A 17,500-nucleotide genomic window follows, 5' to 3' on the forward strand; every position below is an offset into this window, starting at 1 on the left:
CACGCCAGTGACACACACACCACACACCACACACACACACACACACACAACACTGAGAGAAAAAAGCCTGATACCTCAATTATAGAAAATTTAGATGCTGGCCCTCGTGCGTGTCCAATTTCACCAGTAATATGAGCTGTACTAAGGCAAAGAAGCCTGTCTGATACACACACACATGCTACACACTTTGCACACACACACACACACACAGACGCACACAACACACACACACAGTTTTATTTTCCACATGAAGGATGCCTGAAAATTTTATCGAAATTCTGAGAATGAAAGAAACTCGTCTTATTTTCTTCTGTACATAAAATCTGATGAAAAGCTCCGTCAATGCAAGAGTTTTTATTTTAAAGCGCATTAAAATATGCAAATGATGCGTTCGATTATTAAACGTGGTGATCTGCACATCTGCGCAAATAATTCTCTTTTATTACAATAACACAATTTATTTCTTTATTTTTTTATTTTAAATAAATCAGCAGCTCACACTACTTCCTTTCCTTTCTTTATTTCAATGAAATCTTTTACATCAACATGAGAATATTTTTACATGCATGTAAATATTGCAAATTATGCAGCTGATTAGTTAGTGATCATTTGCATTTACATTTTTTTTTAATATAAAAAAAAGACTTTTGTGAAATCTGACTTTTCCAAAAAATTCCAAAAAATTTCCGATAAACATAACCAACAGATGATTGAGTAAATGATTGATTGATTGATTGATTGATTGATTGATTGACAGCTCTCACTGCTGAAATCTAGACGTGAATCTCCTCTGCGGTCACACCTGATTTTTTTTTTCTCATTTTCACTCGAACACCAAACACAGACTCGTATTATTTCCGTCTGATCCATCAGCCTTCTTTATGCCTCGTGTGTGTCGTGTGGTTTTTCTCGCCTGCCTGCTTTCTCTCCTCGTCTCTTATGTAAAAGCAGATCTCTTGGCTTTCGCACTCATTTACAGGCAGCGCGAGTGCGGCTGCGGTTCAGGTGACAGCTGTGCGCTCTGCTGATGCGTTTGCGGTTCTGCGGTGATCAGGGTTCGACTCGTCATGTCTGGATGGTCGAGGAGCTGGGTGTATTAGGTGTCAGACTCGACTCCGGTCACTTCTCGCTCTCTGTTTCTCTGAGACGCGTCGCCGCTTTATAAAAACGTGTTGACCGCCTTCATTTTCACACTTCCGTGTTTTGTCTCTGTTGTTTTTGGTGAAACTCGGGCCGAGTTACATTTCCTTTTTTCCCCTCTAAACCGAAATGAAACACGGGTCTTTCCTCCGGGACGGCCCCTGTGAGGCTCAGGAACACGAGCACATGAATACTGAAAGTGTTTCCTGTTGCGACAGGAAGTCAGGGACTGACCTCTGTGTGGTGATATGAGAGATCTTTGGGCTGGTGGTTAGGCAGGTGAGGAGCAGCATCCTGAGGGATGAGTGCAGGAGAGAGAGGGAGGGAGGGAAGGAGGGAGGGAGAGCCCAGGACACAGCTGCAGAAACAGCTGGAAGCTCTAGAGATTCAGATGGCAGATTCTTGTGAATCTGCAGGATCTGATTTCCGGATCCTGAACAGAATCTTCTGGACTTCCGTGTGATCCTGATTTGAAATTTCCAGTTGACTTTTTTCATTTAAAAAGACTTATATTCACATGTTCAACAGTTTCCTACATTACCCACAATGCATTTTACCCCTGACTTCATCTCTGCCTAAAGAGTGATGCGGCGGTGCTTTAGTCTGTCCAGCTCTCGTGTCCACTCTTCTCAAGCAGAGCAGCTTCAGTGTTCACTCTAATAACGTCACCATCGTCCTGGTCACCCCCTAGATCGCTCTCTCTCAGAGTCTGTGCTGTCGTCCCGCTGCTGTGCATTCTGGGAAATTGAGACTGGCGAGCTTTTATTTAGACGTTTCATCGATATCACACTAAACTGGCGGCTGTAAGGTCCAAATATTCCTGTTTTCTTATCTGATATGCCTCCTCATCACACCTGTGCATCTTTCCTTTCCCTTATTTATTTTTATCCTTTTCTTTTCTTCTCTTTCCTTTTTTCATCTCTTTCTCACTTCACTCTCCCAGTTCTTTCAAACAAAAAAAAGAAAGAAAAGTCTATAATTTACGTCTGTTTCCTTAATCTCTTAATCATTCCGTTTATTTATTTGTTTGTTTATTTATTTATTTATTTATTTATATTTTTATGTCTCCTGCGTCCACAGGCCAGTATGCATTCTCTTTCATTTCCTCTCGGTACAGAGACATTTCCTGGCTTTTATTCCCTGCTGTAGTGGAGCTGTGGGTTAGAATCCCATCAAATCCTCCACAGTGGTTTTGTCAGAGTCCATTTTACTGAGCACTCGAGATGGAGGAGAGCGACGGGAAGTGACAATCGTCCCGCTGCGGAGAGTAAAATGCTTTTCATCTGCAGTTTTCTGAGATTTATTCAATAATAACTTCTAAAAAAAACTTTAAATAACTTAAAAAAAAAAACACAGCACAGTGAGGTCAGGGCAGGTGAGGTCAGTTCCTGCTTTTATAAAACGCCTTGGAAAACTGGAACATCGTAGCAAATTAATATTTTTTATTTTTGTTTTTTAATGACTGCTGACCACCACAGACCTGGACCTGGATCTGGACGCTGCATCAGCAATTCAACAATCTTCAGCTTTCACTCTGAGACTGAAATGATTTCCTGAAGCAGTGGACACACTTCTGTACTGACCAACACAGAAACCTCCAATCTTTATCTCCTTCTGTTCTTCCTCCACAGACACTGCGGCTACAGTAAAGCCAACCAGGAGGGAGACGAGGAGCTGTACTTCCAGTGTGAGTAGAAATCAGACAGGATTCCAGACACTGCATGCTAGCCTTGTTTTCATGAACAAAGTTGACACAATTTTATTAAAGGAATTCACAAAATGTTCATAAAAAAACAAAAACGGGACAGGCCACACCCACAAGCCACAGAGACTTTCATCTGGTGTACACATAGTTGACTTTCATCTCTCTCACACACACACACACACACACACACACACACACACGCAAATGTCTTCTGTGCTACAGCACCATCTATTTTTTCCCTCTGTCTGTTTCTGATTTGATTTTATTTCATTTCCTGTTTCTCAAATGGAGAACGCTCAGTTTTCCCACAGCGGATTTCTGTGTGACCCAGAAACACTTCCACAAGCATCGCTGTGGTGTGTGTGTGTGTGTGTGATGGCACATTACTGAATATATCAATATTTATGTGGATGAAGTTGTACATGTTTGTGATGCATTATAAAGTTTTGGAGAGTTTCAGAGTTAGTCAGTGATATGACCTGTTTGTTTCATGTCCAGTCAAGATCCCGACCCGGAGGACGTACATCGACCCGGAGACGTGTGAAGACCTGCTGCAGGCTGTTCACACCTTCGCTAAAGAGCTCGACAACTCCAGCGTCAAGATCGAGCGCATCGTTCACACGGGTAAAACCTCTCAGCTTTGACCTGCTCGCAACCTATTTCCTTTATATATATATATTTGTTTGTTTGTTAGTTTTTAAATTGTCATTAAACCAATAAAATGTTTGTCAAATACCAGATCACTAACAAATAGGATAAATATTGCTAAAATTAAGAAAAACAAAGAGAACCACGTCTGTCCTTCCAGTGCCTCATTAACATGCCTAGGCCTATGAATATACATTAATATGGAAATTAGAGCCACGCCCACTATCCTCCTGCTACCTTTAATGACCTAAGCTTAAATAAGTTTTAACTTGGACAATAACTTTTCTGTCAGAGTTTATAGAGTTATAATATAATATTAGAAGACAGTTATGGTGGTGTCAATAAGTTTGTGGGGGGGTTTGTGCCCCAACCCCCCACCCGAACCTGCAGGTGATTTTGGAGAGGTGTGCCGTGGCTGTCTGAAACTGCCCAGTAAGCGCGAGCTGCCGGTGGCCATCAAGACGCTGCGGAGCGGCTACTCGGAGAAACAACGGCGCTCGTTCCTCTGTGAGGCGGGAATCCTGGGCCAGTTCGACCACGCCAACATCATCCGCCTCGAGGGGGTCATCACCAGAGGTAAGTGTGGGGAGAGTCAGGGAGGTGAGGCAGTGATGTGATCTGGTGAAATCTGGTGGATGTTAAGAGAAAGACAAAAGATGAGATGGACGTGAAGGATGATGTGAACTGGATATCACAGTCAAATAAACTAAAATTCAGTCAGTAATGCAGCCATTACACAGAGAAATACAATCAGCTCTTATGATGATGATGATGATGATTTATTATTATTATGATGAAGAAATTCTTCTGATGACGATGATGATGATGAAGATGGAGCTCCAGAAAGTTAGATCAGTGTCAAAGAAGTGTACAGATTCTTTGGCCTTGAAGATGTAAAATAAAGATGAGTGAACATGACGATCAGTTCTGCTTCGCTCCTCTCTCTCTCTCTCTGTCTCTCTCTGTCTCTCTCTCTCTTCCTCTGTCTCTCTGTCTCTCTCTCTCTTCCTCTCTCTCTCTCTGTTTCTGTGTCTCTCTCTCTCTCTCTCTCTCTCTGTCTCTGTTTCTGTGTCTCTCTCTCTCTTCCTCTGTCTCTCTCTCTCTCTTCCTCTCTCTCTCTCTCTGTTTCTGTGTCTCTCTCTTCCTCTGTCTCTCTGTCTCTCTCCATCTCTCTCTCTCTCTCTGCTCTCTCTCTCTCTCCATCACTCACTCTCTCTCTGTCTCTCTCTCCATCACTCACTCTCTCTCTCTCTCTCTCTCTCTCTCTCTCTCTCTCTGTTTCTGTGTCTCTCTCTCTCTCTCTCTCTCTTCCTCTCTCTCTGTCTTCCTCTCTCTCTGTCTCTCTGTTTCTGTGTCTCTCTCTCTCTCTTCCTCTGTCTCTCTCTCTCTCTCTCTCTCTCTCTCTCTCTCTCTCTGTCTCTCTGTTTCTGTGTCTCTCTCTCTCTCTCTTCCTCTGTCTCTCTCTCTTCCTCTCTCTCTCTCTCTCTGTCTCTCTGTTTCTGTGTCTCTCTCTCTCTCTCTCTCTCTCTCTCTCTCTGTTTCTGTGTGTGTCTCTCTCTCTCTGTCTTCCTTCAAATAATAGACTTTAGTTGTGTTAAGAAGTAAAACAAAAGCTGCTATGAGACGTTTCATGTTCTGGACCGGAGGATTAGTGATACATTAATACATTAAGCTCTTGGAGAGAAAAACTCCAATCAGATGAAAGAAGCGAGAAGGTGATGTAGTTCATGAGAAGGTGGTGTAGTTCATGAGAAGGTGGTGGAGTTCATGAGAAGGTGGTGGAGTTAATCTGCTGGTGCGTTTGCTGGAGATTATTCAGTGTTTCATGGTTTTTACTTTTTTTTATGTTAGATGTTGTGAATGATGGAAATGAAGTTAAAGAAACTTAAGCGACAGTTTGAATAGAAAGAGAAAAGAAGCCTGGTTCCTGTGAGGTTCCTCAGATGGTTGAGGATCATAGCTGAAGAAGGCAAACACCGCTAATGGAGCTGATCCTCGCAGTGGATTCAGGACATGTTCGCGGTCTGAAGGTTGATTTCTGTTGAAGTTCTGTTCTGTTCAACGGAGAAATGAAGAACCTTCTAGAGCGTGCTGATTTGGTGTCACTCCAAAGCTCATGGAGCTAGCAGGTTCTCACAGTGCAGCGTATTCGAGATGGGAGCTGAAGATTAAGCATTAACTTTACACTGGTTCCTCAGAGGTTCTTTGGATGTTTTTGAAGCGGTTCTATGTTCTGTTGGAGACCCAAGGCTTTCAGAACTACACTGCTCCTCAGATTCGGTTTAGTGTCTGAACTTTTTTTTTGTTCTGTTCTGGTTCCAGGTGGAGTTACTGGAAATTTCTCTAAAACTTTTACTGATGTGTAAACTTGGTGTAGTTGGAGATATTTCTGGACAGGGTTGAGTAATGGGCTCCCTGCGTGCAGCTGGTGCCTCGTCTTCAGTCTGTAATCATTCTCCTGCCGTTCATCTTCTCCTCAAACCTTCCATCGTCCTCTCGCCACCTGCAATCTCTCCATCTGTCAGTAGCCCACCTGTTATCTCTAAACCATGGGGATGAGCCTGGAGCTGACTGACCAGCAGGAGGCAGTGCAATTAGTCTCATAACAGCGAAGAACCTGGTGGATGTGATGGGATGTTGTTCCTCAGATGGACAGTAGAGCTTCTCATTGATATGGTCAGTCTAGTGAAGAACTGATCCAAATCTTGTGGACATTCTTATTGATTATAGAGCTCTGTGGTCATTCTCTTTGGTTACCTTGTCCAGTTTGTGGTCACTTCTTAGGCACTCTGATGGAGATTAGATGGAGATTAGAACCCTGTGGTGGTTTTTCTGAGCTGTGGTCACTCTGATGGATTAAAGCTGTGATGATTAGTCATTGTTCTAGCTGGAGATTGCTGTGATGGAGGATGGAGGTTGTGGTTGCTAGCTCAGGCTGGTTGGAGGGAGTTTGTCATTCATCATGGTGGTGCTTCAGACGCTGACAGCTCATCACTGCAGTCTGGGTGATGGAGGAGTTTTCTCCATCGCAGCATGTGTGCCTCTCCCCCCCTCCACCTGCTTAATGACCCGTTGCCTTCTTTCTCTCACTTCTCTGAGCCACAAGTATTTTTTCAGTGAACACACACACACCTACACACACGCGAGCGTACACACACACACATGCGCGTGCACACATACACACACACACACACACACACAGAGATCTGTGGCTTGTCGGTGGCTCTCAGCAGGTCGAGCCTGGAGATGGACGGTGGAGGTGTGAGTCACTGAGCTGCATGAGACCACAGTTCAGCCAGGCCTTTATTAACACACACACACACACACACACACACACACACACACACATAGATGGACTAACTTCCTCTCTCATGCCACGTGTGTCCGCAGGGAACACCATGATGATTGTGATGGAGTGTATGGCCAATGGTGCCCTGGATTCTTTTCTACGGGTTAGTGCTGTGTGTGTGGGTGTGTGTGTGTGGGTGTGTGTGTGTTCAGCTGTCATTTTTTTTCTTTAACTAGATTGAGGTGCAGGTATGAAATTGCCCTGTGTGTGTGTGTTTACAGAAACATGAAGGTCAGCTCAGTGTGCTCCAGCTGGTGGACCTGCTGAGCGCTGTGGCCTCAGGGATGAAGTACCTGACTGAGATGGGTTTCATCCACCGGCGTCTGGCGGCCCACAAAGTGCTGATCAACAGCAGCCTGGTGTGTAAAGTCTCGGGCTTCAGACCCTTACAGGAGGACAAGATGGAGGCCGTTTACACCACACTGGTGAGACCACAAAACGCTCCCAGTCTAGCTGAACTCCAGATGCAGCAGACTCACCTTCATCACTCTGGATAAGAACACGTTTCTGTGGAAATTGTCCGAATCAGGACGATGAGAAATGATTTATTGGATTTTTTTTTAATCCTGATCTGAAAATCTGAACTTATAGAAATGAATCAGCTTTTATATGACTGTGTGTGTGTGTGTGTGTGTCTCAGCATGGTGGGAAGAGTGTGGTGTTGTGGACGGCCCCTGAGGCGATCCAGTACCATAGATACAGCTCCGCCTCCGACGTCTGGAGCTTCGGCATCGTCATGTGGGAGGTGATGTCATTCGGCGAGAGACCTTACTGGGACATGGGGAGTCAAGACGTACGTTCACTCATCTCTCTCTCTCTCTCTGTCTGTCTCAATCTCTCTCTTTCTCCTCCCTCTCTCTCTCTGTCTCTCTCTGTCTGTCTGTCTCTCTCACTCTCTCTCTACACTCCTTCACCACAGATTAAGTGATTTATAGCAGCTCCAGTCCACAGCTGTGTTCATTATTAGACTGTTAAAGCATTTTCATATTCTAATGTAAAAAGTTTTCATCTCTCCTCTAGAACATATTATAAAGAAATAGAAATAGTCTTTATTTGTCACATATACATTACAGCACAGTGAAATTCTTTCTTCACATATCCCAGCCTTGGAGGTTGGGGTCAGAGCGCAGGGTCAGCCGTGATACAGTGCCCCTGGAGCAGAGAGGGTTAAGGGCCTTGCTCAAGGGCCCAACAGTGGCAACTTGGCTGCACCAGGGGTTGAACCCCCGATCTTCCAGTCAACGACCCAGAGCCTTAACCACCACCGCCCCTATAAATGCGCTTATATTCCCTCAGAGCCTGCATGTCCATGTGTTAGTTTTTATTTCGCGCTCACATCCTCTGAAGAGACTGAGAGGAAGCGTTAATCTGCTGTGTGAATCTCTGTGTGTTTGGGAATGAAGCTGTGATTAAGCCTTGGTTATGATTTCAGCAGCAGAACGCAGTGTCTTTGTGAAGACCTCGTCTCTGTCTGGTGTTTGTGACGCACACAGAGTCTCGGTGAATAATTACTTTTTCTCTCCCGTCCGTCTGACCTGGAGGTTAAACGCCACGCTGCTCTCAGGTGCCCTTTAATTGAGGCTTTTCAGGTTTGGAGCGATGTTGATATAATGGAGGGGGGAAATTCTCCCTCAGGTGATTGTGTATTTGTGTCGGAACAAAATCTTGTGGAATGAAGCCATGATGAGGTTACGGAGAGGTTTTTATTAGACTGAAGGCTTGTCATGAGAAAGTTATCCTGATGGAGGTGAAAAAAGAGCGTTTTGGTCTAGCAGTAAAAAAATAATGAAACGTTTCGTGTCAAAGCTGATTAAACTTTGGTGCCTCATTACCACTGAACACTGTGTGTGTGTGTATTGTAGGTGATCAAAGCGATCGAGGACGGTTTCCGGTTGCCAGCTCCTCTGAACTGTCCCACGTCTCTGCACCAGTTGATGCTGGACTGCTGGCAGAAGGAGCGGACGGAGAGGCCGAGCTTCACTCAGATCCACAGCGCTCTCAGTAAAACCATGCGCAGCCCAGACAACATCGGCTCATCCACGCTGACACACAGGTACCTCGACCCCACGTCCATCCTCACGTCTTAAACACTTCATGTGGTGTGACCTATAGGCCGGTCTGCTGCTGCACTGAGGAGAAGAATTAAAATGAAGCTCTCAGTTGCTTGATATTTAATTATTAAATAAAAGAATGGATTTGAGAGCCAGTGAACTGCAGCAGCAGGAATCTGTGCAGTCTGACGGGATGGACATGAAGATTTCTGACTTTTGCATTTAACTGTAGTCCACTGCGTGTATGGTCAATTAAATAGCAGTTAAAATGAGTCTTTACCTCTGTAGGACGCTAGCCTCATCCTCCATCTCCCTGGCTGAGAGGACGCTAGCAGAGAGGACGCTGGCCGAGAGGACACTAGCAGAGAGGACGCTAGCGGAGAGAACCCTAGGAGAGAGGACGCTAGCGGAAAGAACCCTAGCAGAGAGGACGCTAGCAGAAAGAACCCTAGCGGAAAGAACGCTAGTAGAGAGAACCATAGCAGAGAGGACGCTAGCGGAGAGAACCCTTCCATCACTCCCCTCGTTCAGCTCGGTAGGCGAGTGGCTCGAGGCTGTGGATATGGGACGCTACAAAGACAACTTCACCGCCACAGGGTACTGCTACCTGGAGTCTGTCGCCCGCATGAATGTCCAGTAAGTAGTGTGTGTGTGTGTGTGTGTGTGTGTGTGTGTGTGTGTGTGTGTGTGTGTATTTTTAGTTGATTTTTTTTGTTTCGATGTTCAGTTTTTTTATACAAATGCACTTGCTCTAATACATTATAATTTGTATGGTTTGTTTAAACAGCACAACCCTGTGTGTGTGTGTGTACAGGGATGTTCTCAGTCTAGGCATCACCTCTCTGGAGCATCAGAAGCAGCTGCTGTCGGCTATTCAGACTCTCAGAGCACAAGTCATCCAGATGCACGGCCGTGGAGTGCAGGTTTAACACACACACACACACACACACAGTCAGGACGTGTAGAGACACGCTCTGTCCCCTGAAAGCACCTCCACCTGTGAACAAGGCTGATGGACTGTAGGATGGTCATGTGACCTCACACACCTCTGTGACAACGCTGCTCTTACTTTTCTTCTTCGTCCTTCATCCGGAGACGATGGTTCTTTCCTCGTCCTCCCCCCACAATGGTTCGGTCTGCTCTCGTCCTGAACCCCGCCGTCACATACACACACTTCTCCTGAGCTGAGGACGGTGGCATGACGTAAAGACTGCTTCTGGTTGACTGCAGCGCCTTCTGACCTGAGAACAGCATCATGTGCTGACGCTTACGCTGACGCTAACACTGCTAATGTAGCCACTGCGCTTTCTCTACAGCTGAGAAGGAAATAACCTTCAGGAAATAAAAAATAATAATCCGGACAAATGGGAAAATGAGATGATTAAAAGAGAAAATCGCGTTTTCTCACATCTTCAGTGTGTGAACTTTATTTACGTGTCCTTTCATTCACAGCTTCCTCTCCATCTTATTATTATTATTATTATTATTATTATTATTACTATTATTATTACTATTTTTATTAAGAGTCATTTCTGGAGCTTCACTTTAAGCCACGATGTTTGCAGTGTATAAATTCACATTTGTCTCCTGTGTGGAGCGATTCGTATTTATTATTATTTATCATTTATTTAATATTTATTTTGTTATGTTGCTGAATCGTTTTTGTTGTTGTTGTTTTCAGATGTTTGTGAGAAGGACATGAGGACGTGAAGTGAAAATAAAACCCAGACTTTTTGCTGTAGTTGTTTGCATCAGGAATGTATAATACGTCTTTGTTTCTGTAAATGCTGATAGTTTTCCATATTAGAGCCTCAGACATGCAACTCGTCCCTGCGACTGAAGCCCTCTTCCATAGGTAAATGCCCCGCCTCCTCGCCTAGCCCTCTTTGCCTCGCCCCGCCCCCTTTAAATCCTATCGGTTTTGGATTCTTCACATTGTTTCTAATTCTGAGATTAATTCAGTCTCCTATGTTGCTTTATTTTTGCCTTAAAACTAAATTTTTGTTCAATTCTTTAATCTAGTGTGCTAACACTCAGAGGAATATTTGCAGAGAAAATTAGCCAGCTTGCTACCTAGCTAGTTTACTTAGCTAATACCTTTTTGATTAACTCGATGTTAGCTCACGGCGTCTGATCGAGATGTCGCCGTTTTTCTTCTTCACTCCAAATATTTTTCTGGTGGTAAAAAGGCCCTCGTTATTTGAGGTCATGGCGAGGAATTGGGAGTGTGACGCTGTCTCTGTCTCTAATATGAATATTATGTAGAATTAAGCACTTAAATTCTAATTGTAATGTGCTATCGTTATAGAATTTTGACTTTTTGCCGTGTGTGTGAGAAACGCTTGGACTACGATAGTGTGAGTCCAGAGCGCTGGGCCGCGGCGCTGCTGTACGTGTCCCTGTTCGTTCTGCTTCAGTAAAAGCTGGAACGTGGTTTACGATGCGTACTATAAGAGCTTCACTGTCCACACACACACACACACACACACACACACACACACACACACACACACACACACACACACACACTTATATTCTTGGTTTCTCTGTGTGTGTGATTTCCCATCATCCTCTCTGTTTGATACTGTAAATATGTACCTGAAAATGCAATCTATTTTTATAATTTGTTTTGGAGAGACGACGTGTTGAATATGATAATCTTCTCTCTGTCTTCACGTGTTGGGATTAGTATCGTAGCTCTCAGCCTCGGTTGTTTGGAATAATCAGTGATTAATGTCTTTTCTTCAGAGCAACATTTTGTTTTTTCTTCCTCTTGATGATTTGTACCTGTAGACTAACGGATGATGGATGTTGGAATATTGAAATGTGTTATTAAAAAAATACAACACACACACACACACACACACACACACATATTTTGGGCTGCTTTCGTCTTCTTTGCTCAGACCTCGTCACAGCAGGAGAGGGAGGAGTCGGAGGAGTCTGATTCCAGAACTTTTTCCGCACCTTGCTCCATATCTCGGGTCACTTCCCACTCGGAAACTCTTGAGCTGAAAGGAATCCCACTCGGAATTACGACTTTGTGTAAACATGATTTTTCCTACGTGACTTGAGCGCACCGTCAGCTTGTTCTAACATGATGAACTACACGTTTTTATGCAGTCACACTCTTGTTTTTAGATGTTACATATTTTTAATAAATAAATACGCACAGTTGGGTTGCCATGGTGACGGGCTCGCCTGCTGTATAAGTGCAGAAGGGTGAAATAAAGCAACCAGAGCATTTCATTCATTTCATAATTCGCATTAATGTTAATAAAAATTTCTCAGTTATTTTATTTATCTCGATTTATTAATTCACTGTAACCTTGGTGTTAGCTGTACACGTGCACACGCTGATAGATTTTATTTTACACTAATGAACTCGGTCCAGTGTGTTTTCATGGCACTGAAAGTGTCCAGGAAGCCTAGTGCCCCCGGGGTCTAATCACCAAACGCTGATCACATCAACCTGAGGAGCTGCAGCGGCGCTTTACTGCTTTAAATGACGTCACAGCGTCCTGTTAGTTTAATTATCTGATACTGTTTAATGAATGGAGGAGGAGTTTAATCCCAAACACTGCAGCAAACACTCCAGGAAAAGAAATGGAAAAATCATCCACTTTTACTCATCTGATAATCGTGTGTGTGTGTGTGTGTGTGTGTGTGTGTGTGTGTGTGTGTTTGCACTGTAATATCTCAGGCAGCCGCCGGAATTCATTTTTATTATTGAAGTGATATTAAAGTGGAGGCTTTGAATTAATGAGATTTATCTTCTCTCTCTCTCTCTCCCTCTCTCTCTCTCTCTCTCTCTCTCTCTCTCTCTCTGTCTGTCTCTCTCTCTCTCTCTCCTCCAAGGTAAATATTTTTCTCAAAAGTGAGATTGTATCAGTAGTAGCAGTAGTACTGTTAATAATAATAATAATGATAATGGTCATCATAATTTATTGTTATTATTATTATTATTATTGTTATTGTCATTAAATAAGATGATTCTCTAATAAACTCACTGTGTGTGTGTGTGGAGTTTGTATGTTCTCCCCGTGCATGGTGGGTTTCCTCCAGGTGCTCCGGTTTCCTCCCACAGACAGTAGCAAGACATGCTACTAGGCTGATTGGAGTCTCTAAATTGCCGGTAGTGTGTGATTGTGTGTGTGTGTGTGTGTGTGCCCTGCGATGGGTTGGCACTCCGTCCAGGGTGTATCCTGCCTTCATGCCCGATGACTCCTGCGGTAGGCACAGGCTCCCCGTGACCCGAGGATAAATCGGATAAGCGGAACAGACAATGAAATGAAATGAAAATTACAAGTTCATCCTTAGAGCAGAGTTTTGAATATTAGGGGAGTTTAAGGCAAAGGAGATTTAAATGAGATGAACACACACACACACACACACACACACACACACAATGTAATTGGAGTATATAGAAAAACGATTTGAATCAGAAAATCTTTCCAGCGACTGCATCAGTCTACAAACTTTAGATCTGATTCAAATAAAAAAGTAAGAATAAAGGAAGCCGTTAAACTGATTCAGGGGTCAACTCTGAGAGAGAGAGAGAGAGAGAGAGAGAGACAGGCTTGAGAGAGAGACAGAGAGAGTGAGACAGAGAGAGAGGTTTGAGAGAGACATGTTTGAGAGTGAGACAGAGAGAGAGGTTTGAGAGAGACATGTTTGAGAGTGAGACAGAGAGAGAGATGTTTGAGAGAGACATGTTTGAGAGTGAGACAGAGAGAGAGGTTTGAGAGAGATGTTTGAGAGTGAGACAGAGAGAGAGATGTTTGAGAGAGACATGTTTGAGAGTGAGACAGAGAGAGAGATGTTTGAGAGTGACATGTTTGAGAGTGAGACAGAGAGAGAGGTTTGAGAGAGATGTTTGAGAGTGAGACAGAGAGAGAGATGTTTGAGAGAGACATGTTTGAGAGTGAGACAGAGAGAGAGGTTTGAGAGACATGTTTGAGAGTGAGACAGAGAGAGAGATGTTTGAGAGAGACATGTTTGAGAGTGAGACAGAGAGAGAGATGTTTGAGAGAGACATGTTTGAGAGTGAGACAGAGAGAGAGGTTTGAGAGACATGTTTGAGAGTGAGACAGAGAGAGAGATGTTTGAGAGAGACATGTTTGAGAGTGAGACAGAGAGAGAGATGTTTGAGAGTGACATGTTTGAGAGTGAGACAGAGAGAGAGGTTTGAGAGAGATGTTTGAGAGTGAGACAGAGAGAGAGATGTTTGAGAGAGACATGTTTGAGAGTGAGACAGAGAGAGAGGTTTGAGAGACATGTTTGAGAGTGAGACAGAGAGAGAGATGTTTGAGAGTGAGACAGAGAGATGTTTGAGAGAGACATGTTTGAGAGTGAGACAGAGAGAGAGATGTTTGAGAGAGACATGTTTGAGAGTGAGACAGAGAGAGAGATGTTTGAGAGAGACATGTTTGAGAGTGAGACAGAGAGAGATGTTTGAGAGTGAGACAGAGAGAGGAGGTTGAGAGTGAGACAGATTTTATTACAGAAGTATTAGAGATACAGTTGAAACAGCAACAACAACAACCACCACCCACTCGAGCCGAGTTCATGTTTCTTCAACTACAATTTGTGTGAAGGATTAAGTGCGGTCGTGTTACTGAGCTGCCACCTAGTGGTCATTTACAGGAACAACACCCTGTCCATCTCTCCACACAGCGGTCTGTTGTTAGCGCACTAAAGTCATTTATTACAGTCTGACTGGATTCTTAAACAGAGCAGTGTCCAAGCTCCTGCTCTCATGTCTGAAATATATACAAAACCACGTCACTGCTGAGTTCTGGACTCTGATTGGTCAGAAGGTATTGATTAATTCTCTCTAACAGCAGCCCTGACTGTAGAGCAGCTTTATATTAATACACTCGCTCTGATACCTTAATAAATAATAATAATAATAATAATAATAATAATAATAATAATAATAATAATAATAATCTCAGTTGTGTATCTTTATGGTTGTATGTTTTTGTTTAGTTGTAATTCTTATAAACACAAAGGCACACATCACAGTGTCTTGAGTTACTGCCCCTACACACTCCGGCTGCGGTGCTCTGCTGCCCCCAGGTGGTGCTAACAGGTAACTGCTGACCTTATCTCTCCGGTGTGTGTCGACTCAGAATCGAAATGCAAATTGATTCTTTTGATTCATTTACTGGTTAGTTTATTTTATAAGTTTACTTTTTTCACTCCGGTCTATAAGCCGTGATATTTTTAGCAAAAAAAAATTAAATAAATCTCCAAAATCACTTGATCGATGTTTCAGATTCGTTTTTCTTTTCTGCCATGTGACTGAGTACCAAATGGCTTTATGTTCACTACACATGCTCACTACACAGGGTACTGGGCTAGGACACTAAACACCTGATAGAACTGCATTTGGCATTCAGCCAGAGAGGAAAATGAAGCAAAGACCCATGAGAAAGAGTTTATAATTTTGCTTTTAAACAAGTAGAAGTGAAATCAGTGATTAAAGTGCAGTTTAAAAAGTACAGTTTTATTAAAAAGACAGTTGCCATGACTGGTGAAGATCCTTCTATGATTTAAGAAATTGTGATCCTGCTAAAGAAATTTGCATCATCCCCTTCCTATACACTCTCTCTCTCACTGTCTCTCTCGCTGTCTCTCTCGCTGTCTCACTCTCTGCCTGTCTCACTCTCTGCCTGTCTCACTCTCTGCCTGTCTCACTCTCTCCAGCGGAGGCCGAGTGTCTGAGCTATAAAAGAGAAGATGTGTGTGTCCTCCAGGATGGCCTTGGCAGTGGGTTTTCCGGCACCATGTCCAGAGCGCGTGTCCACTCGGACCAGGAGCGGTTGTTTCTGATTGGCTCTCCGGCCCACACCGTGCTGCAGCGTGGCCACGTACTTCAGCGTGTGAAGAGGAACCACACGGTCATCGTGATCCGCCGTCAGCAGCAGCATGGCTGGGAAGGGAGGACCCTCAGAGTCCACTGACGGGAGGTTATGGATGGGTGAGTACCTACACACACACACACACACACACACACATCATCACCATCATCATCATCATCATCATCATCACAATTCTAACTATTCATGATGAACAACACAATGACACAATAAACCAATTCTATACAACTTCCATATACAGGTTGCACCGTTTAATAAAATCAAGGTGTTTTATTATACTAATAACTCCTCCACACTTTAGAACAGTCTCCTCTGAGCCTCTATATTTAGTGTCATATTTACATTTCATGTTGATAATTTGTCTATTCGAAAATGATGTCATATTCTTTAAATCATTTTCTATTTCAGTATATATCAATGTGTTCCTATAGAAACTGTCTAAAGACACTCCAGTTTATTGAGTTTACTGACATTAACAAGATCAAACTGTATAAAGCAACAATTAAATGATTCTTTTATTTACTCAGTATGATTTTTTTTATGCAGCATGCTCATTCTGAACTGTAATCTCTCTGCCACCTAGTGGCCATAGTCTGTAACTACAAAAAAATAATCGGTGAAATCCACAAATTCCTGATCCAATAGAATTGATTTAAATTTTAATCCATCCAGCACATTTTATTTAAAAAAAATCATAAATATTTTATCTGGTTTCTAGACCCCGTGCTGTCCTGAGAAACCTCTTAAAGCCTCTTAAATAATTTTAAAATCATTAATAAACAACGTTGTTTCTCCAGGTCTGTGTTTAGGGATTATTCTAACTGTAAATATAAGATTTTCATTCTATTTCATTTCCTACTTGATGAGCCATTTGAACTGCTCGTGGTCATCCGCACAGCCGTAGTCAGTGGTCCAGGCATGACCGATGGTGAACTTGTGAAACTTGAGCATGTCCATGACTCCGACCTCGGCCACGGCACAGCCGAACAGGTCAGGACGCTGGTTCACACACGCAGCTGGAGGAACATCAGGACAGTTTAAATAAAGTCAACTTTATTCAGAACTGAGTGGACAGTGTAGAAGGGACAGAGTAAAGTTTTACAGATATAATAAAGATGATGTGTATAAAACAAACAGTTTTAAACATCAAGTGAATGAGAATTGAATAATAAATTGCAGGCTCTAAATAAATTTTGTGTTGAATAAAATAGCAATGTTTTGTGTGTCTATAAATATATGACTTTGTAATTTAGGCCTTTTCCATCTGAAAGTGTGGAACTGTGGGAGGAGTCAATGCAAATGAATAATTGTGAGTAAATAAATAAAACTGAAATAAGCTACTAAATTTACAGAAGCTGATTTAATTACAGATTAGAGAATTTATCAGTGCTGTGTTTGTTCATTTTTATATAGTAGCCTTCGAATGTAGCAGAGTGTGTGTGTGTGTGTGTTACAGACCCACGAGCAGTCCCCCGTTGGAGGCTCCGTTGATGGAGATGCGGCTGGCTGTGGTGTAGCTCTGCTGGATCAGAAACTCAGCTGCACACTGAAAGTCATCGAAACAGTTCTGCTTATTGGCCAAGGTTCCCGCTGTAACACACACACACAGACACACACAGACACACACACACACACACACACACACACACACATGCACAGACACAGCTTTACTTCATTAAATAATCGTGCAGTTGGCCAGTAAGTCTGAAAGTATAATAATAAT

General features: G+C 43.1%; 2 protein-coding genes across 3 annotated transcripts in view; one reads left to right on the plus strand and one right to left on the minus strand.

Annotated features, from left to right (window-relative positions):
- The window catches only part of LOC131343264 (ephrin type-A receptor 7-like), a 104,391-nt gene extending 93,757 nt beyond the window's left edge, over positions 1-10,634 (plus strand). For both annotated transcript variants that reach the window (XM_058374819.1, XM_058374826.1), the window contains exons 9-17: positions 2,772-2,827; positions 3,344-3,469; positions 3,884-4,069; positions 6,884-6,945; positions 7,064-7,267; positions 7,483-7,635; positions 8,705-8,895; positions 9,182-9,529; positions 9,708-10,634. In XM_058374819.1, the coding sequence (XP_058230802.1) occupies positions 2,772-2,827; positions 3,344-3,469; positions 3,884-4,069; positions 6,884-6,945; positions 7,064-7,267; positions 7,483-7,635; positions 8,705-8,895; positions 9,182-9,529; positions 9,708-9,822 (1,441 nt within the window). In that variant the 3' untranslated portion in view covers positions 9,823-10,634. The remainder of the gene's footprint in view (positions 1-2,771; positions 2,828-3,343; positions 3,470-3,883; positions 4,070-6,883; positions 6,946-7,063; positions 7,268-7,482; positions 7,636-8,704; positions 8,896-9,181; positions 9,530-9,707) is intronic.
- Positions 10,635-14,844: 4,210 nt separating this feature from the next.
- LOC131343727 (prolyl endopeptidase-like) overlaps positions 14,845-17,500 on the minus strand; it is a 12,385-nt gene continuing 9,729 nt past the window's right edge. The window contains exons 13-15 of the mRNA XM_058375633.1: positions 17,236-17,367; positions 16,637-16,793; positions 14,845-15,886 (exon numbers count right to left, since the gene is read on the minus strand). Of these exons, the coding sequence (XP_058231616.1) occupies positions 15,592-15,886; positions 16,637-16,793; positions 17,236-17,367 (584 nt within the window). The 3' untranslated portion in view covers positions 14,845-15,591. The remainder of the gene's footprint in view (positions 15,887-16,636; positions 16,794-17,235; positions 17,368-17,500) is intronic.

The sequence above is a fragment of the Hemibagrus wyckioides genome, linkage group LG02 (genome assembly GCF_019097595.1).
Source record: "Hemibagrus wyckioides isolate EC202008001 linkage group LG02, SWU_Hwy_1.0, whole genome shotgun sequence".
NCBI lineage: Eukaryota > Metazoa > Chordata > Actinopteri > Siluriformes > Bagridae > Hemibagrus > Hemibagrus wyckioides.